Source organism: Stomoxys calcitrans, chromosome 1 (assembly GCF_963082655.1).
Source record: "Stomoxys calcitrans chromosome 1, idStoCalc2.1, whole genome shotgun sequence".
Taxonomy (NCBI): domain Eukaryota; kingdom Metazoa; phylum Arthropoda; class Insecta; order Diptera; family Muscidae; genus Stomoxys; species Stomoxys calcitrans.
The window spans coordinates 3,904,046-3,924,960 of record NC_081552.1 but is presented as its reverse complement, the minus strand read 5'-3'; the positions used below and the strand labels follow the sequence as shown (position 1 = coordinate 3,924,960).

General features: G+C 37.9%; 1 protein-coding gene across 8 annotated transcripts; it reads right to left on the bottom strand.

Annotated features, from left to right (window-relative positions):
• Positions 1 to 232: 232 nt before the first annotated feature.
• LOC106084756 (T-related protein) lies at positions 233 to 19,559 on the bottom strand. Of its 8 annotated transcripts, none has more exons than XM_013248664.2 (9): positions 19,519 to 19,559; positions 16,458 to 16,978; positions 15,334 to 16,378; positions 3,000 to 3,231; positions 2,398 to 2,518; positions 1,992 to 2,327; positions 1,427 to 1,919; positions 971 to 1,361; positions 234 to 912 (listed from the first exon to the last, which is right to left on the bottom strand). In XM_013248664.2, the coding sequence occupies exons 3-9, from the start codon at positions 15,335 to 15,337 to the stop codon at positions 531 to 533; spliced, it is 1,959 nt and encodes a 652-aa protein (XP_013104118.1). In that variant the 5' UTR covers positions 15,338 to 16,378; positions 16,458 to 16,978; positions 19,519 to 19,559; the 3' UTR covers positions 234 to 530. The 8 variants fall into 8 exon arrangements, with proteins under 8 accessions (XP_013104120.1, XP_013104118.1, XP_059226009.1 ...); XM_059370026.1 differs by lacking the exon at positions 19,519 to 19,559 and adding an exon at positions 17,685 to 18,135; XM_013248666.2 differs by lacking the exon at positions 19,519 to 19,559 and having other exon boundaries at positions 233 to 912; positions 1,427 to 1,916; positions 16,458 to 17,292.
• Positions 19,560 to 20,915: the final 1,356 nt, after the last annotated feature.

The window sequence follows — 20,915 nt, the reverse complement described above, 5'->3', positions numbered from 1 at the left end:
CTTTGGTTGATATTATCAATTTTGTGATTGAAGTAGCTTCAATTAATATTTTAATTACATTAATTAATTTCGTGATTGATACCGTTTTTTTTTTCTGTGTAGAGAAATGCATTTTAGGAGTATTAACAAACTTTCCAATTGCCTTTTCGTAAAAAAAAGTGGTTTTCTAACAAATTCTAATAAAAGAACATTTTCTTGCAGTTTTCTCGTATGTTTTCATTCTATTTTCTCAGTCTACAAATGCAATTTAATGGGTTTTTTTCAAAATTTGAAACAAAAATTTTTATTTTCTTAATATAACGAGCTAAACTAAATTAAAAAAAAAAAAAAAAAAAAACTAAAAGCTAGCTAAAATATTTTAAACAAGTTTATGCTCAGACAGAGATGGGGGATATGCCCGGAAGCAGGACACTAAATTTCTATTAAAACTGTACTTCATTCCAAATACAGGGAATGATAAAAATTGCATCTAATGGCTTAATTCTTACTATACATGGTTGGCTTACACTAAAGTTAAGGTTATTGTTGGTCTATTGCAAGGCACTTTGGGGGGGAGTGAGGGGCGTCCAATTAGCCGAGTTATCGGCACTAGGCACTGGTGCTGTAACCACTGCTGATGCCGTGGCAGCATCAACCGAAGCAGCTCTCATATGGCCACCGCCACCATTTGCAGCGGCATTCAGAGATTCCATTTTAACTGAATTCTCCACAACATGTGATGAGAGTGGGTGAGAGTCTGCCTTCAGACTATTGCATTCCAGCGTCAAAACGGTGGTGGGCTCCTCCGTGGCTCTGTACAAAGCAGAGTGCGAAGTATTATCCAGGGTCTTGGTGACTTCTACGGGTTCCAATGCGGGAGGGACATAACTGCTGGATTGTTGATAATGAAGAAAAGAATCATTGGTAACTAAACTACAAATGATTAGACGGCTAATTAAATGAGAGATGTACGAGCTTCAGAGAGACTTACCCAATTTCTGAGACCAGAGGTATGTATTCGGTTTGGTAGGCATAGGCTGCTGCTGGGTTTTGGTAGAGTCCGTAGTCGGCCGCCGAGCCATTGTGCCATGAGGAGGTGGGATAGGACAGAGCACTTGGTCCATTTAGAACATTCGAATACAGCTGATGGGATGAGGGCGAGGTGGGTGTGGGATGGTAGACTTGATGGGTGGGTGCATATGATTGAGTGGTGGGTGAGACACTTTGATACATATCGGCTGTATGGGCTGCCGCTGTCTGAGGCATGTTGTACTGATGATGAGTATGCGTGTGAGGTGTCAAATGGTGTATGGTATAGCCGGGAGAGGGTGTCGTATAGGTGGGTGAACCATTATTGGTGGGAGAGGGAGAGTTGTGGGAACCTAGGCAAAGAACAAAAAAAATTTTACTTTTGTTTCTAAAATGTTTTTCAAACATCAATACTCACTCATAGCTCTGGCCGTGTTGACCGGCATTGGTCCTGGTACTGCTGTGGAACTCCAATAGTTGGTGTTCGTTTGCCAAGTGCCTGGATAGGAGAAGACCGTGGCACTGGAGGTAGGTTCGACTGGCATGAATCCCGATTGGGAATAGGAACTTGAAAAGCCACTCGACGTGGCTGAGGTGCCCAGGGTGGCCGTTGATGAAGACTGCAAACTTGTGGGAGTCTGAGGCGCCGAGGGTGGTTGTGGTGGTGAGGCATTGCCAGTGCTGCCATTCGAAGCAGAACCCGAGACAATGCGTGGTCGACTATAAGGTGTAGATCTTTGGGATGGGGTTGCTCGGCTGGGCAAAGCCCTTCCATAGCGATCACAATTGCTCGAAACCAAAGAAGATTCACTTAAACCATTCGGATTTACCGGTGAGGTGGTGTAGTGAGTAGGCGGCGGTATAAGCCAACCATAGTGGGCATCATGCGAATACAAAGTATCGGGGCGCTCCTTTGTGATATTGAAGGTGTTTTTATTAGAATTTGCCTTCAACAACAAAACCCTCTAAACTACAAAACTTACCTTGGCATCCAAAAAGGCTTTGGCAAAGGGATTGTATTTTATTTTCAATGAAGTCACCTCCTCATTTTGATAGGCGGTCACAGCTATGAATTGCGTTTCCGGAAATGGATAGGTCACCACATGGCGCTGTTCCGAACCTACTCGCACCAAATGGACCCGGGGCTCATACTTATGCAGGGAATTCAACATAATCTGACCATTGCCATTGGTTTTGTTGGTCAGCTTAACTTTGGCAAATGAAATGGGCTCCTTCATCCAATGGGCACCGAAATTGGGCGATTCGGGATGCACATATATGGGATTAGAGGGCGGCACTTCAGCCTTGCCTCCAGGAACCTATAAAAAAGGCGACAACAATGTTTGGTTTTTTCTCATAAAAACTATGTTGGCGATGGCTCAAACATACCCATTCTCCATTGACGTATTTCCAGCGGTGTGTGTCCACTTGCACGAATTCCAAAAGCACTGTATACATGGCGGCTGGATCCAATCCCGAGGCGCTGATCTTAACCACCGGAAACATGCGCCTAAAAAAAACAAACACACACACACACCCATACGTACAATACAGATTCGATAAAAGTTTGTTTTCAAGTTTTCTATGAAACCACAACCATGACTGCATCAATTAACACATTTCTCGAAATCATTACAACCCAAGACTAATGGCTTATTTTTTTTTTCCTTCATATTCTCCAATTCTTTCAATATTTTTTTTCGCTTTAAAAAAAATCTATTCATGTGTATGGACTAGGAAACGTTAGAAACTCATTAATGAAAATGGAAATCTTCGAAAATAAAAAGAAACCTTCAAAAGTAATTTGCAAAAGAAAATTTTTGTTTTCTTGTCTTTTGATGTAAACACTTAGCACCTTTACAAGTGGAGGTGCCAACAAATGACGAAAACATTAAATGGGGAAACAATCGCAATGCTACGAATCAGAACAATGTCAGTTAAAGAATAGACCAAACGGTTGCTAAGTTCGCAAACTTGTGATGGTTACCTACCGTCCATTTTTGGTAACAATCATTTCATTGGTAAGATTTTGAAAACGCAGCCACAATTCCCGATCATCCAGAGATACATGTAAATTGCGTTCCAAGGCATTGGGACTGCCGCGATTGCCCATCGCATTGTGATTATTGTTGACCATGCCATCGGTGTGTAAATGTTGAGGAGAATGGGTGCCGTTGGTATGAGGATCCACAGCTGAGAGAATGTGCGAGGTTGACATGTCTTCTGCAAATAGTTCAAATGGGAGATAAGAAAAGACAAAAACAAAAACAAAAACAAAAGACTTAAGACACAAACTGGTTGAGATGTGAAAATAGGGGAAAATGGAAAAAAAGAAAGTACGATTTTAGTATGAAAAAAACAAAGGATTTAGGACACAAATTCATCAATATATATTAGAACTTGGTAAAGGCAAAACAAAAGATTTAAGAAACAAACATAATATGGAACAACATGTAGAAGAATATTAAGCAGAACATATGGACGATTTTTTTCTTTCGTCACTTAGATGTATAATTGCGTCACATTGCCATAAAAACTGCATACTGCAGATGCCTATAAAGTCATGAGAAGATACGAGAGTAATAACCACTGAAAATTATTTTCTGACGGTTTTGCCAGCATTCCAACCCAAGCGCTCAGACATAGGTCAGACAAGCTTAACTTTGTTCTATGGTGGCCTCCATTAAAGAGTATTTACATGTCAGCGTGATAGACGGACAGACGTGTGGCTAATTCATGTCGATTTGAAGCCTCCACACCCAATGTACTTGAATAAGTCTACTAACCAACTCCCCACAGTGATTGGTGTGAAATTGGTGAAACAGACCATCATTAAGCTGGTCTCGAAAGAGAAATAGAAGAAAAATGCATGTATTTTATGCTATAAATTTTTGTTGTTGATATATGCAACAAGTAAAAACGCGGTAACTTTGGTATTGCCGAATTTTTTTGTGAACTCCAAAAGTTTTTCCGGGGTACATTCCACCCAAATGTAAATCGGGTAATGAATATGAGGAGACAAAAACCAATCACTATTTGAAATTTTGTAAATATCGGATAATGAAAGAAGCTTCTATGGGCCCATGAATATAATTTGGAAGATCGGCACACACGGCAGCTATATCTAAATATGTCCCCATCTAGACTATATTCCGAATGAATGTCAGGCCATCTAAAATAACTCGTTCACCAATATCAAGCAATAATGGATCGAAAATTTCGGAGATCGGCCTATATGGCAGCTATTATATCCACATATGGACCGTTTTGGACCATATTCGGATCATACATTGGGAACCTTAGAGCGACTCACTGATTTATGAATTATACCCTATTCATAAAAAAATGAAAAAACATTTTTTTTCTTTTAATTTCTTGCGAAGAAATTCCAATTCCCTCCCACTGGCTTAAATGGGCATTAAGGCGGCTGAGGAAGGTCATATGTCATCTTTACCCAATCGTACCTTAAGCTCCTACTTTAATCCATTATCGCCGATTGGATAGACAAATAGCCAAAAACACAACTGTTTTAGAACACTTCTTGCTCTAGCTAGGACGAATGAAAAATAAATCAATTTTTATCGTCACATGAGATCATGTTTGGGAGGAAAATCGTCTTATAGAATGACAGAAATTTTACAAAAAATCAAATGGTCTAACAAAATTTGTTCTTAAAATTCTTGTCATGGAAATTAGTGTCTTGTTACAACTGATGGTTTCTATGGTTTAAAATTACGTAAAGGGTGATTTTTTTGAGGTTAGGATTTTCATGCATTAGTATTTGACAGATCACGTGGGATTTCAGACATGGTGTCAAAGAGAAAGATGCTCAGTATGCTTTGACATTTCATCATGAATAGACTTACTAACGAGCAACGCTTGCAAATCATTGAATTTTATTACCAAAATCAGTGTTCGGTTCGAAATGTGTTCATTCACCGTTCAGCGATGAGGCTCATTTCTGGTTGAATGGCTACGTAAATAAGCAAAATTGCCGCATTTGGAGTGAAGAGCAACCAGAAGCCGTTCAAGAACTGCCCATGCATCCCGAAAAATGCACTGTTTGGTGTGGTTTGTACGCTGGTGGAATCATTGGACCGTATTTTTTCAAAGATGCTGTTGGACGCAACGTTACGGTGAATGAACACATTTCGAACCGAACACTGATATTGGTAATAAAATTCAATGATTTGCAAGCGTTGCTCGTTAGTAAGTCTATTCATGATGAAATGTCAAAGCATACTGAGCATCTTTCTCTTTGACACCATGTCTGAAATCCCACGTGATCTGTCAAATACTAATGCATGAAAATCCTAACCTCAAAAAAATCACCCTTTATATGGCAGTAGGTCAATTATTTTGGAATACAAATTTGCACATGAACATTCCATTAAGGTCAAGTGGCAAACTTCCCACATATCAATGAGTCCTGTCCGATTCCAGTTTAAGCGGAATGACTAAATGAATATAACCCCTAAAAATACTTTTAAAGCTGAATATCAACAAAATGGAATGTTAGTGTAAATTTTTCAGGCACTTAGAGGAGCGTGAGTCGTAAATCCAAACAATATCAATTATTTGCCCATGAACATTCCATTAACGAACAGGGGCAAACTTCTCACATATCAAGTTTTAAGCTCAATGATAAGGGACCTCCTTTCTATAGCCAAAACCGAACGGCGTGCCGCAGAGCGACACCTCTTTGGAGAGAAGTTTTTACTTGATTGCCAAACCATTTTTTCAAATGGCATAGTTCCTCACAAATGTCGCCAGCATTAAGCGGTGATAACCACCGCTGAAAATATTTTCTAATGTTCTCGCCAGAATTGGAAACCAGGCGTTCTGCGTCACAGGCGGACATGCTAACCTTTGCGCAACAGTGGCCTCTAATCACGAAATTCAATAAAACATTTTTATCCAACGACTATCTTGTGAAAAAAACCCACAGCCCTAATTGAAATCGTACCTTAAGGTTCTACCTTAACCCATTATCGCCGATTGGATAGAAAAAAAGCCAAAGACACAACTGTTTTAAATAGAAAAATTCAAGCTCTAGCTAGGAAATAATTATCGCTTTGCTTTTTTTATTGGCATTCGTCCGGGACGAACTTTGAATATCCACCAGCTCGGATATATATTTTAACCAGAAATCGGATCGGCCAAGATATAGTCCGATATAGCCCTTCTTCGAACTTAACCTGCCTGTGAACAAAAAAGGATCTGTGTAAAATTTCAGCTCAATTTCTCTATTTTTCAAGACTGTAGCGTAATTTCAACAGACACACGTACGGACATGGCTAGCTCGTCATAGATTTTTACGACGAACAAGAATATGTATACTTTATGTATATCCATCGATGGTGGGTATAAAATTACAGCAATTTTACAAAAATCCAAAATTCTAACAAAAATGTTTCGTTAAAATCTTAAAACTGTCTTAAATGATGAATAAATGCAATTTCATCGAATTCGGACAAGGGGCTCGAGGGTCTGGTGGGAATGGCTTAAGTTTGTTATGTCTAAGAAAATCGAAAACAAAAGACTTAAGACACATGCTTGATAAAATTTACTCCACTCCCGCACGTACTTACCCCCTCTCTTTACATTCCATAACAATCAAAAATTAAGTTTTAATTTTCTTCTACCACCAAAAACCTGAAATACCTTCTACTCAGTTTGTTTTTACACAAGAATTTGACTTTTATCGTTTGTTGACTGAGGCCTTTTTTCTTTGCTTTTTTTTCGAGTTTATTGACAGGTGTTGTAAAAGCGTTCATAATTTTATTCATTTACAAGGGCAATGCAAATAACTTAGAGAGAGATTTTTGAAAATCGCTTTTGAAACCATTAGATTTATAAGAGGCGATGACGACGATGACAACAACACCAGCGACTAAGACCAAAGACCAAAAAGCCGCTAAGCCGCTCACTATGCTGGGCCCCGTATGCTGTTGCTGATACAATAAAAGTCTCTGTATTCCCAAAAAACAAAAACGGCTGAGACCCAAGAATTTCTTCCATGCGCCAAGCAACATAAAGGCGTCCTCAACTGTTTGATGTTTTGTTGTTGCTGTTGATGATGCTGTCTAAATTACTTATGTCGGCATTTTAAAATTATATTGCACATTTTAGCCACGCTCAAGCTCAAATGACCGCCAAAGCAAGCGGACAGTCAGTGCGTCATAACTGTTGATGAATACAGCAACAAACCATACATCTGAACCTTCCCAAGTCCGTCTGTCTATCCATCTAAACATTGGTCATTGGTAATAGGTCATAAATGCGAGGGAACCCTTCTGTTTTACAATACCCACCAAAAACAAAAAAAAAACGACGAAAAAGAAGATATATTTGTACAAAAGTGTCGAAAAAATCTTTTCAAGTATCAAAACAAAGTGATATCTCTATAAAGAGCATGCGAAGAGCCTAAAAAGAAAGGCAGCAATGCTGCATCTAGGCTACAAAAACAAAGAAAATGAATTGATATTCGGTCTGTTATGACTCTACTCTCTTACTGGCTGCTATCATAAACAAACAGAATGTCTTAATTGTGGTGCAGGCAAGAGATTTATAATCTCTATGCAAGAATTTTATGCTAGAAAAAATTAATTGAGACAAAGCGAAAAAAAGAGAGAGAGAGAGGGAAAAAGAAAATAGGAGAAAGACTGAAAATAAATTAATTTATTGGATGCTTGCCGACAGCAGAAAACTAAAAACTGAAGGTGTACAATTTGAGACCCAGCATTGTCGGACGGCTGCTGCAGGAGACAAAATCAATGATTAACAAAAGCTACTGCGGCAAGGCATCATAAATAAAACTTCAATCTCAAACAAAAAGCCATCACATGTCTAATGACAACTAAACCCAAATAAAAAATCCTATGGAATTTATCTCAAGCTGGATTGGATTTCCTCAATTTGTTCAACTTGAACAGGCCGAAAGCGGACTAGGTTTGAAATACCCGCCCTGATTAACTAGCTTCAAATTCGTTTCGGTTTTTTTTTTCTGATGATTTTTTGCTTACGCATATACCCATACTTTTGTATGGATGTACACCGTTTGCTCAGCTATAGTTATTTCGTTTATTTGCCTTTGATTAATCTTCGCTCGGCTTTTTTATTTATTTATTTAACCATTTTTTTCAATCGTGACTTCAATATTTACTAAAGCCAAACGCGTTTTTTTGTATATATATATACATATTTTTTTTTAATGGATGTGTATGTTTATCTGTGTCATGGTATGTGTATTTAGTATAAGTCTGTCTGTGGTCAGTTGACACAATATATTAAATGTGGATGCCATCATCCATAAATTTATTACAAAACAAAAATTTTTAACATACACTGGAGACAGCAGTGACGTTAGGCTTCAAAGTGCTAGAATAATGCGTGCTTGGCGCAATTGCATTATGATTTATGAAAGTAAGTAGGAAAATAAAAAAAAATTATGGAAAAAAATAATCTATACAATATTTAAAAATCAATTTGCAAAATGGTGCAGATGGTGCAAAATGATCCCGTGGTGAAAATAGGGTGCTACATCTTTTGATATCTGAAGGGGGGCGGACCCTCCCCCTTACCGCAATTTTCAGAAACGCCAGATCTCGGAGATGGATGGTGCGATTTAATCGAAATTTTGTGTGCTCTCTTATAGTAACCTACAAACAAACAGTTGGTATCCCAATTTCAGATAGGGTACCTAGGGGGCGCCCCAACCCCAAAACCTAACAAATATATATTTAGACCAATCACGACAATATGGGACTCAAATGAAAGGTATTTAGAATAAGAAAACGTATCTGATATCCATTTGTCGAACCAAGTGCTAGAGGGACCACCCCAATCCCCAAAACACCCCTAAATCGGACATATTTACCGACCATGGCAATATGGGACTCAAATGAAAGGTATTTCCGAGTCGAATACGAATCTGATATCCAAATGTGAGACCACGTTTCTGGGGGTCCAGAAACAGGACTTATTTACTGACCCTAGGAATGTGGGGCTTAAATAAAAGGTATGTGAGTGTAGAATTAGAATCTGATATCCAAATATGAGACCAAGTGTTTGGGGGGCCGCCTCCCCCCAAAAACCTCCCCCAAAGGGGACACATTTACGACCATAGCCACATGGGGCTCAAATGAAAGGTCTTTGGGAGTAAAGCACAAATCTGATATCAATATTCGGGAAAAGTGTCTAAGGGGCCAACCCACCCCCACAACACCACCCAACTCCCAAAACACCCCTAAATCGGACATATTTACCGATCATGGCAATATGGGACTCAAATTAAAGGTATTTGCGAGTAGAATACGAATCTGATATCCAAATGTGGGACCACCGGTCATGTTTGCCGACTATGGAAAAATGGGGCTCAAATGAAAGGTATTTGGGAGTAGACCATAAATCGAATATCAATATTCGGGACCAACTGTCTGGGGAAGTCCCACCACCATATCAACCCCCTTATAGGATGTATTTGCTCGATATGGAACTCGATAGTCATAGTTTTTAGGGCCCATACCCCAAACCGAACATTTGCTGGTTTTTGCAATAAAGGATTTAACTTATTTTTTTCTTAACTAATTTGCATTTCTGCGAATGTGTTTTTTTTTCATATGTCATAATGTCTTACTTCATATGCAATGTTTTGAAATTGGTTTTTGTTTGATTTTTTTTTTGTGTGGAAGAAATATTCTTTAGTAATATGTAATATTTAAAGTATATTTTTGGACGGTTCGTCATCTCTCTGTTCAAATGGTTGGCAGCATTCCATTAATTGCGGCAAAATATACTTTAAATATTACATATTACTAAAGAATATTTCTTCCACACAAAAAAAAAATCAAACAAAAACCAATTTCAAAACATTGCATATGAAGTAAGACATTATGACATATGAAAAAAAAAACACATTCGCAATAAAGGATTTAAATGAATGGTATTTGAGACTAGAAAACGAATTTGATATCCAATTTTGAGACCAATGGCAATATGGAGTTCAAATAAATGATATATAGATATAAGGGAATAGAGCACGTTGCTGATATATTTTCAAGGCTTAGTGTTTGGGGGACACCTCACTCCCCAAAACACCCCTATTGGGGGGTAGAGCAAGAATTGATACCCAATTTCGGGAACAATTTTCTGTGGCTCTACCCCTTTCCTAAAATACCCCACAAACAGCTTTTTTTTATAAACCATCGCAATATGTGGCTCAAATAAAGGTATTTGGGATTAGAATACGAATTTGATATCCAAATGAGGACCATGTATTTAGGGCATCATTCCTTCCCCAAAACACCCCCCAAAGGGTAAACATTTTCGACCATGCCAATATGTGGCTTAAATGAAAGGTATTTGAGATTAGAAAACGAATTTGATAACCAATTTTTGGGGCATGTGTTTGGGGGACGCCTCATCCTATAAACTCCTTTAAAAACCAATGGCAATATGGGATTTAAATAAATGTCAATAAAGAGAAGAGAAGGACACAAAGCTAATATTTTTTTCAGGGCCAAGTGTCTGGTGAACATTATGAGAATATCGGGCTTAAATGAAGTATTTTGTATAGGAAGATGCCTTCTAGTCCCTTGAACCATCCAGATCGTTAAACGTAAAAGCTCAATAACTTCACATCCCCTAAATCAGTGGAACTCCTTCTGGCTGCTAGTGCGCGACACACACACACACACACACAGCAGATATTTTATAGTCTCTTCTTCTTCGACGTCCTCACAGCTCCGGCAAAAGTCGTTACTGGCAACTTTCAGTTTGTCACCATGTTTTCGGATCAGACAGTGGCTATGACTGAGACTTCTATTCTGGACAACGACAGCAAAGTTTTACTTCCACCAAAAAAGGGGTAAAGTTCGACAAGGCAGTGCCTTAGGAAGGCAATTGCATACAAATAAGCAGTTATAGACTATTTTCATGATATACAAGAAGCCAAATCGCTGAATCGGCGCATGAGTACTAAACTACAAAATTTTCTTTGAACATTCCACTAAGGAACACTCTCTCTCTCTCTCATATCAATGAGTGCAGTCCGATTAAAGTTTAAGCTCAATGGCAAGAAGCCTCCTTTTTATGCCGAGTCCGAACGGATACCACTTAATAGAGAAGTTTTAACATGACAGGGTACCTTACGAATGTAGCCAGCATTAGTAAGGGGATAACCACCGCTGAAAAATTTTCTGATTTTCCCCAAGTTTCAGCCAAATCAGAAAACAAACCGTACAATATACATTTTAATCGAACTATCGGGACCTTGTTTGGGTTGGGCGTTGAAAAGCTTATGTTTACATTACATTCCAAAATGTAGCAAAGAAATCAAAACAGGGAACTGCTTTATATGGAGCAGTTCCCTGTTTTGATTTCTTGGCATAGAAGTTTTTTGAAGGCAATCACATGGATAGATTGGAAACTCTGTCATAGCCACTGGTTGATTATTGTGTTTACATGTCATCTGTAAAAGTGAAAAGTGTTCGGTATACTCTGCCATTTTGGGTATGGAGGAACTCAGAAACGAGCAACACCTACAAATCGTTGAAAACTTTTTCTTAAACTCTTGCTTTTGTGAAAGCAGTACGATAAAAATTCACTGTTTTGTCGAAACGTTTTTTTTAAACGATAAGGTTCATTTCTGGTAAATATGACATATACCTTATGCAAGTTACCTATGGATTCCAAAAAAACCAAAGTTTGCTGCGTGTACTTAGTATAAGTCTGTCTATTCGTGATTCCGAGTCAGTTCGTATAGAGAAACAAATGCAATAAGTTGTAATGTCCTGTACCACAGTAGTGGTGTAGGGTATGAAAACACCCTTCACATAAAAAAAAACTTATAGTGCACCATGGATTATAACGACCAAATAAAACCCAATACCAAAATTAGAACTACTTTTTTCTTCCACTGATTGTAAGATTTGTAGTTTAAAGTTTTCAAAGACCTCCTTAAGTTCAACGAAGTTTTATCTTACGAATACAGCAGATTAAAAAAAAAGGTTTTTGAGTAAAACGGTACTAAGACTGTAGATCTCCATCCTCAAAGTGGAGTGTGCACCCATAGAAAAAGGACGGTACTTTGCCAATACTGACTGGTATTATTTTATTCGCGTTATAAGCAAATGTTTTTAATACTATTCGATATCAATTTAATACCAGTCGGTATTATCATCGTGACAAAATTATTGTTTAGCTTCGTACTTAAAATTACAAAAAATTGTTTTTTTTATTTAATTAAAGGTTGTTATATGTTTTGTGTGTCTAAAAACGTGTTCAAATACGCGAAAGCGTTAAAAATGAGAATTATATGAACACTAAGGAAGTTTTCTGTGCCAAGAACTTGATAAAGTGCCTTGTGTGGCAAACGATGCTGTGTTGGTGTATTATATGAAAATTATTTCTGGGATTCAATAGATACGGAATCAATTGTTGAATACAAAGTATCGAGGCTGGTCGCGGTTGGTAACTATTTCCAATGTTTTTTTTTTTTAATTTTGGTTCATTAGGGTGTGGAATGTTCAGGTGATAATGAGATTGGCATAAAAGCCATAATTACCAGTTCGGTAATAAAGCTAGTACCAAATTGTACCAACATTTCAGCTAAACCATGCGGTTTCGCTTTAATACCATTCGATGTTGCTTTACAATCAATACCGTATGTTACTGAAATGAGCACTTTTGGTATAAATTTTTCCTGAGTGTGTAAAAAACACAGTTACCCGGATGTTAGTATGTCCGCCTATGACGCTGACCATGTGGGTTCGAATTATGGCGAGAACATCAGAAAAAATATTCAGTGGAGGTTAAGCCCTCCTGATGCTGGCGACATTTGTGAGGTACTTTGCCATGTCAAAACTTCTCCCCAAAGAAATGTCGCACTGCGCCCCTTTATCATTGAGCTTAAACTTGAATCGGTGTTCTGTTATTCATTGATATGTGAGAAGTTAGCCCCCGTTCCTTAATGGAATGTTCATGGGCAAATTTTAATTTGTGGAAAAAACATTCGGTGGTATCGGAATTCGCTGCGGCTAAAGATTTATCTAAGGCGGTACTATAGAAACTCTGACGATGTTTCTCCACCGAAATATAATTTTGACGAAAAGTATACACAGCATTCATGTGCTGTGCATTTCATCAAGAATGTTCTCATAATCCTCCGCCATTGGTCTCCAACAATGTCTAGAGCAGTTGTCGCAGTTGTTGCAAAATAGAAATAACTTCAGTTTTTGTAGAAGTATAAGTTCTGGAAAATCTGATTGTAGATAAGTACCAAGACGGGCCTTAATTTAGACAAATCGCTAAAATTTTATTTTGAAAATATTCACAATAGTTGGCTTCAAATTGTGAAAATTTACAACAGGTCTTCTTATTTTATAAAAATTTCTTTATGCAACAGGAAAATAATATCATGATTGAGCTAACAGTTAAATATTATCGTTGAGATAAACAATCTATTCAACTAGAACATATAGGAACAGGACTTTGAAAACCTTTATGAACTTTGGAAATTTAGAAAAATTTTCCGAAATCAAAAGCTTGAGTTTTCAATAACAAATTATGGGAATAATTCACAATCGATGAAAATATTTCAAGAGTTCACTGGGGAATAGAATCGAAAAAAAAACAAACTAGAAAAAAAGCGTACGTATAAAAAAGGGGTGGAGATATCTTTCAAATTTTAAATGGTTAGAGAAAATTGCAGTTTTCCGAAAAGAGATATTCTAATAATTCATTCTGAATTTTGCAGATAAAAGTGTCTCTAAAAACTAAAAGTAAATTTTGCCCAAAATTTTTTTACAAAAATCTCCAAAATACTTGATTCGGGCAAAGATGATTTCAAAATCGATATTTTTAAGTGAGTTGGTAGTAGAGGGCAATTTCGAATTTGAAAATAAATTTAATGCTACAAATTCTCGGTAGACAGGAGGTTTGAGAGTCACACTTTGGTACATAAGATAGCACTTGCCATGCTTGAAAAGTATGCAGAAGACGTGTCGTCTGTGGTCAAATTCATCTGTTGTCTTGCAATTTCTTTTCAATTAAATCCTTCACTTTTTGATGATACTCATTCTAATGGTCATTAGCTCGACTCACTCCCCCTTTGGGAGAAATAACTTTAGAGGTCACAAATATTTTTTGATGCAAAAAAGTTTTTACATGTGCGTAGAAGACATATGAAGTAAAATAAACAAAAACGCGCTAAGTTCGGCCGGGCCGAATCTTTGAAACCCACCACTGCGTGAAATTGACACAAAAGTAATATTATTTGAATGGCATAATTTTACTCTACGCACCAAATTTCTGCCAAACCAAGCAAAAATTAATGCTTGTAATAACCGAGAGATCGGTTTAGCCAAATTGAACAAAATCGGGAGATCGATATATATATGGGAGCTATGTAGGGTTATAACCCTATCGATTTCAATCGTACTTGGCACAATTATTGAAAGTCGTAACAGAACTCTACATGCAATACTTTAGCCAAATGAGACCTATATCAGGTCATCGACCGATTTCCAATGTATTGGGTTGCCCAAAAAGTAATTGCGGATTTTTCATATAGTCGGCGTTGACAAATTTCAACGGCTTGTGACTCTGTAATTGCATTCTTTCTTCTGTCAGTTATCAGCTGTTACTTTTAGCTTGCTTTAGAAAAAAGTGTAAAAAAAGTATATTTGATTAAAGTTCATTCTAAGTTTTATTAAAAATGCATTTACTTTCTTTTAAAAAATCCGCAACTACTTTTTGGGCAACCCAATACTTACCACAGTTATTGGACGTCATAACAAAACACTACATGCAACATTTCATCTCAATCGGATAACAATTGCAGCTTCTAGAGGCTAAATATGTCAAAGCGGGAGATCGGTTTATATGGAAGATATATCCAAATCTGAACCGACATATCCCATTTGCAATTCCCAACAACCTACTCTAATAAGATGTATCTGTGCTTAACGCGTTCGACCGCTATCGTGATTTCGACAGATGGATTGAGATGACGGAAACGACTCAAAATGTCCAGACGATCAAGAATATACAATATATATACTTAAGCACCTCAGTTTTGCGGAATGAATGTCCTATAATTAAAGTTTGTGTCCTAAGTCTTTTGTTCTGGTTGAACGTTGGAATTAATACGAGTAAAAAAAAAATTGTTTTTATGTGACGATATAACGATTTAATAACATTTGCCTAGTCTACGAGTTTGTGTCTCACGTCGTTTGTCTATATAAAAAGTTGTAATGTTAAGTTAAACATAAATAGTAAAGTTAAAGAAAAAAAATCATTTGTATGGATTCTGTTTTTACTTACGCATGTTATTTGTTTGTAAAGTTTGTCGATATTCCAAATAGATAGTTATGTGTAAAAATAATTTCCTTTCCTTTGGTTTGGTAAGTTACAAAAAATAATGTTTAACACTTTTTGTATTTTAGTTGAATACTGAAATTTTTCTTTGCCTTTTCCAGCCACCAAAATGAAACAGTTACGCCAATTTGTGGCCTTTTCAAAGCATTTTTAGCGACGGCTTTTCACAACTCCTTCAAAATTGTTTGCAAATCGTTATGATTTTTATTTTGACAATTGAAACTTTTTGCACTTTCTGATTTATTATTACGGTTTTGTTTTGTTTTGTTTTGTTTTTTCGTTTTATTTTTATTTTGTTTTGTTTTCACTCTCTGTTTTTTTTTTTTGGTAACTTCTTATAATAAACGTTTAACACTTGCGTGTCAAATGTGTCACGCGCCACTTTAAATTATCAGCAATGAACCGCTGCGGGAAACGGTACCGTTTAAATGTCAACTGTCTGGGGTGTTAAAACAACAACACAAAAAAGATACGGTAGTTTTAATTTTCGTTTAGATCGTTTAGCTGGTGTTTTATTGAGGATCTCCCCCCTTCGAATTATGATAATTGGGTACTTTTCACTTTTTTTTTTTTTTTGCGTTAAATTGTTAAATTACTGTTAATTTTATGTGCGGCGAGGGTTTGCGCATGCGTGTGTGAGTGTTAATAGGGATTTACGGCTCTCGAGGTGATTGGTAACGCACTTTATGATCTCTGCTGGCTGTTGGATGACAGTGGCCGGAGGTGGTTGAGTTGCTGATTTGAGCTGTACTAAAATTTTGTACAAACTGTAATTAATTAGTATCCATTTGTCAAATAGCATGCGTCTTAATGGGCCTGTGAGTAGAATGTATTTTCACTCATTTTCGCGCATTTGCTGGTATTTATGGAAATGACAATTTATTTTTAGAGCCCAGGCCAAATCATAACAACGAAGATAATTAATTGAATATTGATGTTGGAGGTGAGCGAGGCAGTGAAGGACTTTAAATGCTGCAAGCATATAAGGAATCTGAAGCAATTAGATTTTGTTTTTGTAAGTATTTTATAGCAATACAAGGTAAGAAAAATTCTTTTTAAGCAAAACTTACATATTTCTGAATTTTAGTTTCAAGAAATCTTAGAATTTGTTATATGTCAGAAATTTATTTTCTTTTTTTTTTTAATTTCCAATATACGTTTCGTCAAATAGCGCGTTCACACCCGTTTGCGTACTCCGGAGCTAATGATCGGTGTTAATTTGTTCAGCCATCACAAAAGTTGTCGTTTTTCCTTCATCTCCGCAAAACCATCATTCACAAGCCCAATGCCCACTTGTTGGTCATAAGTTTTAGCCTTTTCTTAGTTGCTATGTCTCTCTTTCACACCTCCTAAGCCATAAGCTACGGATATCGATATCTCTCACTCTCGATTGTGTGTAGCTCCGCCTTATATTGAATTCGTAAGGTTGCCAGTGACGGGTTGATGCACAGGTAAGAAGTATCCATATTTGTTGAATTGATTGTTTGTTGGTACGTTCATTTGGTCGGTTGTTGGTCGTTCAGCTTACACACGTCCATTTTGACTCAGTTCGGTTTTAGTCATTGCACGTTTGCGTACTGTCTATAATGGCCTGGTAACAGCAGGTAGAGTGAATGAATCGTCAGGAAAAAAATGGAATACATTGAGAAAAAATGTGGACTACCGAATTATGCCAATGGTTTATCAATGAAAATGTAGTGCTTGGGGGATTAAAAGGGGTAGTAAAGCAAACCAATAGTTTTATGCCATTGGACATAGCAACCGCCTTAAGGTTATGAATTGAATTTGCTAACGATGTTAATGAATGTCATCTCGCAAATGTCCTATTAGTAAACAGCAGGGAAACTTCCATCATATCACTAAGTCTGTCGCATTCACGACCCTCCTCGATGATAAAGTGCATATCTCCTTTTGATAGTCAAAATCGAACATAGCTTAAGACTTCTAAATTAAGCACGACATGTATGGCCAGTGCTACTGTTTGATGTTACAGCAATGTCTCCAATGCAGGCGCACGGTGTTATTCCAATGTATTCACCATGGCTATTTTAAAATTTAATAATTCAAAATTATGTACAGATTTTCTGCGATATTGTCAACTATTCGAATACAATGTTTGTGCCTTAAGTCTTTCGTTTCCGGATATGTACTGCAATATTTGTTGGATAATTGTGGGACAAAACTGGGAGTCAAACTTAGATTTAAAGGGTCACAAAGTATGTGTCCTAAGTCTTTTGTCTCTCTGCATATTCGCAGTTACGGACTGTGTCTTAAGTCTTTCGTTTTTTTAAAAATACCTTTTCATTAAGTTTTAACATGGCTTCTATGCATAGCATAGTGCCTCACAAATGTCACCTGCATAAGGAGGAGATAACCACTGTTGAAAATTTCTCTAATGCTCAGGCCAGGCGTTCGGGGTCATAGGCGGACATGATATCCTCTGCGCTACGGCGGCCTTATGTAGTCATTGAACTGCAAATTCAACATTTTTGAAAGAGCAAAAAAGGCAACTCTTGCCCCCTACACATGCAAGAGAGCCATTGGCAAAAATTGGGGGTTTAAACCGCGTGTCATTCACTGGCGTCGTGCACTATGTGGTTGTTGTTGTTCTAGCAGTGTGTTGTATACTGAAGGCGGTAGCCTTTGCCAATGAAAGACTCCATCGGGCCAATCCGTTACGTAGAACCGGCTGCCATGGGATTGCTAAAAAGTCCACTAACAGTTCAATTCTCAGCCGGATCCAAAGGATGGCTTGTTTGTGAATCACAGTCTCACAGAAGTCGACACAATCTGATGCACTTAAATTACTGCTTCACTTAATGCCTCTGAACAATGTGGCTAGATAAATTACAGCGACCACTGCTGTGAAGCTATTATGGTAGCTTTCCCTCTGATCATGCGGCGGCTATACAATGTCCAGTGTTCGAGGCAGTGTGGATTACACATTGCCTGAGTTGCTTGTAGATAAAAAAAGTACTGTACCACCATTCCTGATAAAACCGATTGGAAGTTAAATTGGTCGGATCTAAACTAGACTGGGTGGTTCTAAGCTGAGTTTCGGGGTGTACTATGAATAACTAGCACTGGTCATATCGAGAAGGTGCCGACCTTACAATTAAGGAAGTTGTGGAATGGCTAAGATAAAATGCCATAACGACGATCTTCTCGGACAGCCAAGCAGTCATTCAATCTCTGGGAAACAGATCTCTCAATGAGATGGCTGATGCAAATGCATGTCCAAATGCAAATTACCATGAACATTCCATTAAGGAACAAGAATAAACTTCTCACATATCAATGACTGCTGTCCGATTCAATTTTAAGATCAATGAAAAAGGGTCCTCCTTTTTATAGAGGAGTCCGAACGGCATGCCGCAGTGCGACACCTTTTTGGAGAGAAGTTTTTACATGACAAAGTACCTCACAAATTTCGGCAGCATTAGGAGGGAATTACCACCACTGAAAATTTTTTTCTGATGTTCTCGCCAGGATTTGAACCCAGGCGTTCAACGTCATTGGTGGACAACTACGGTGGTCTCTAACCAAGTTTGAGATGGCTAAACATTTCAAAATTTTCCTGTGATGGGCGTCGGGACACAGAGATATCCCAGGAAAATGTAGAGCAGACGAGCTTGCGAGACCAGTAACTTAGACATTCCAGTGGAACGGGAATTTGTTGGTATGCCGAATGACAGATGGTCAAAATTATGTGAACCAATCTAGACTTGAAGAAGTCTCCCCCTTTCCAGTCGCTAACTAGAACAGCCGTCTCAGTCATTGTGTCCGTCATTCATAAGCGTAGAAAAGCTCTGGGGTGGGCTAAGTATCCCCAGAAAAGAAGAGACTATAAAACATGGCTGAATTAGAGGATGTGAACAATCCAAGTTGTACGGCTTCCTAAAGCGATCTGGAGAGCTTGTTTCCTATGTTAAACAGATGATCGAGTGTCAGTTTGGGTCGTTCTGAAAGTTCTTGCTAGTTTTGCTGCGTTACTCCGATATGGCTGCAAATACTTTGAACGAATGGAAACTGTTCAAAGCTGTAGTGTAATGGACAAATAGGATTTTTCCCATATATGGCGGGTTTACCAGGTCTGATACCACTTTAACAGGATCTAATTGTTTTATTTACCTTAGATCTGAATTACGTTCCTTATCTTTTCTATGATATTTTGAGTGGGATAGTAGTTTGGAGATATTTTGTCTCCCTTCTTGGGCATCGCTCATAGTGCAGAGGCTCCATTCATTGGGAGTTGCCTCATTTCCCAAATTGTTCGGTTGATAACCCATCGGCTTTTGATGCCTTGTCATTCTTTAGCCTGGTTATTTATTCTTACCTCATTCTGCTAAACCGTTACAGACTCACTACCGTCGCACAGTGGGACAGAATTTAAGAATGGATAGAGATAACTCCTTGAAATATGAAATGGTGAAAGCTGAGGTGCTCTCGAGATCATGTGCAAAATTTCAAGCCACTAGGTGATGCGGACGTCTCTTGGCAGGGCCCTGAAGTTGATCACCTCGGCATTTTGACAAATTGTTCGGGCTGCCATATCTTAGTGTTTGGTCCGATTTCCAATTTTTTTGCTGAAAAATGCATACAAAAACGTCCACTTGAGGCATTGGATTCGGGGATATTCGACTTTAATTTTCTATTGTTCGAAATTTTGGCTGAGATTGGGTTCGTGTTTTGCGATTTACGAAAGCATTTGTGGTTCAATACGAATCTGGGTATCTTACATTTTCTTTTTGAATTTTGCAGATAAAAGTGTTTTTAATAAAGTAAATTCTGTCCAAATTTTTTACAAAATTCTCCAAAATAATAATTTCGGTTAAATATGATTTCAAAATTGGCATTTTGTAGTAAATTGGCTGGAGGCTACAAAAAAATGTTTGCACGTGTTTAGGGGACATGCAAATAGCAAATTTGCCCATGAATATTCCATTAAGGAGCAGGGGCAAACTTCTCACATATAAATAAGTTCTGTCCGGCTCAAGTTTTAGCACAATGATAAGGGGCCTCCTATTTATTGTCGAGCCGAACGGTGTGCGGCCGTGCGGTACCTCTTTATGGAGAAGTTTCTACATGGCTGCCATACAGCACAGTTCCTCACAAATGTGGCCAGCATTAGGGGGGAATAACCACCGCTGAAAATTTGTTCTGATGTTTTCACCAGGATTCGAACCCAGGCATTCAGCGTGAAAGGCGGGCAGACTAACCTCTGCGCTACTGTGGCCATTTTAGGTGACATATGAAGTGAAAAAATCATAAATCGGAATTGGGGGTCTGGACTTTGCATTTTGATAACACAAGGGATTTTTTCAATGTCTTAATAAATTTTCTTTATTTTGAAGTACATTTTGCATCCCTTTTACCAATCCGAATCATGCATCAAAATGAAGAGCAGCGTTGCCGTTTTGGGTAGGTTCCTGCCAAAATTGGTAGGTTTTTCTTCTCTTGGTAGATTGGTAGGCTGACCTCAATTTTTGTTGGGCTTTTCCAACATTTAAATGCCAAGTTAATTTCTG

What these genes read in the sequence shown, in the direction of transcription:
- LOC106084756 (XM_013248664.2), bottom strand. An exon ending in ATTGTTACCAAAAATGGACG is followed by an intron (nt 2,519 to 2,999) that starts GTAGGTAACCAT and finishes TGTTTTTTTTAG; the next exon opens with GCGCATGTTTCCGGTGGTTA. An exon ending in CAACACGGCCAGAGCTATGA is followed by an intron (nt 1,362 to 1,426) that starts GTGAGTATTGAT and finishes TTCTTTGCCTAG; the next exon opens with GTTCCCACAACTCTCCCTCT.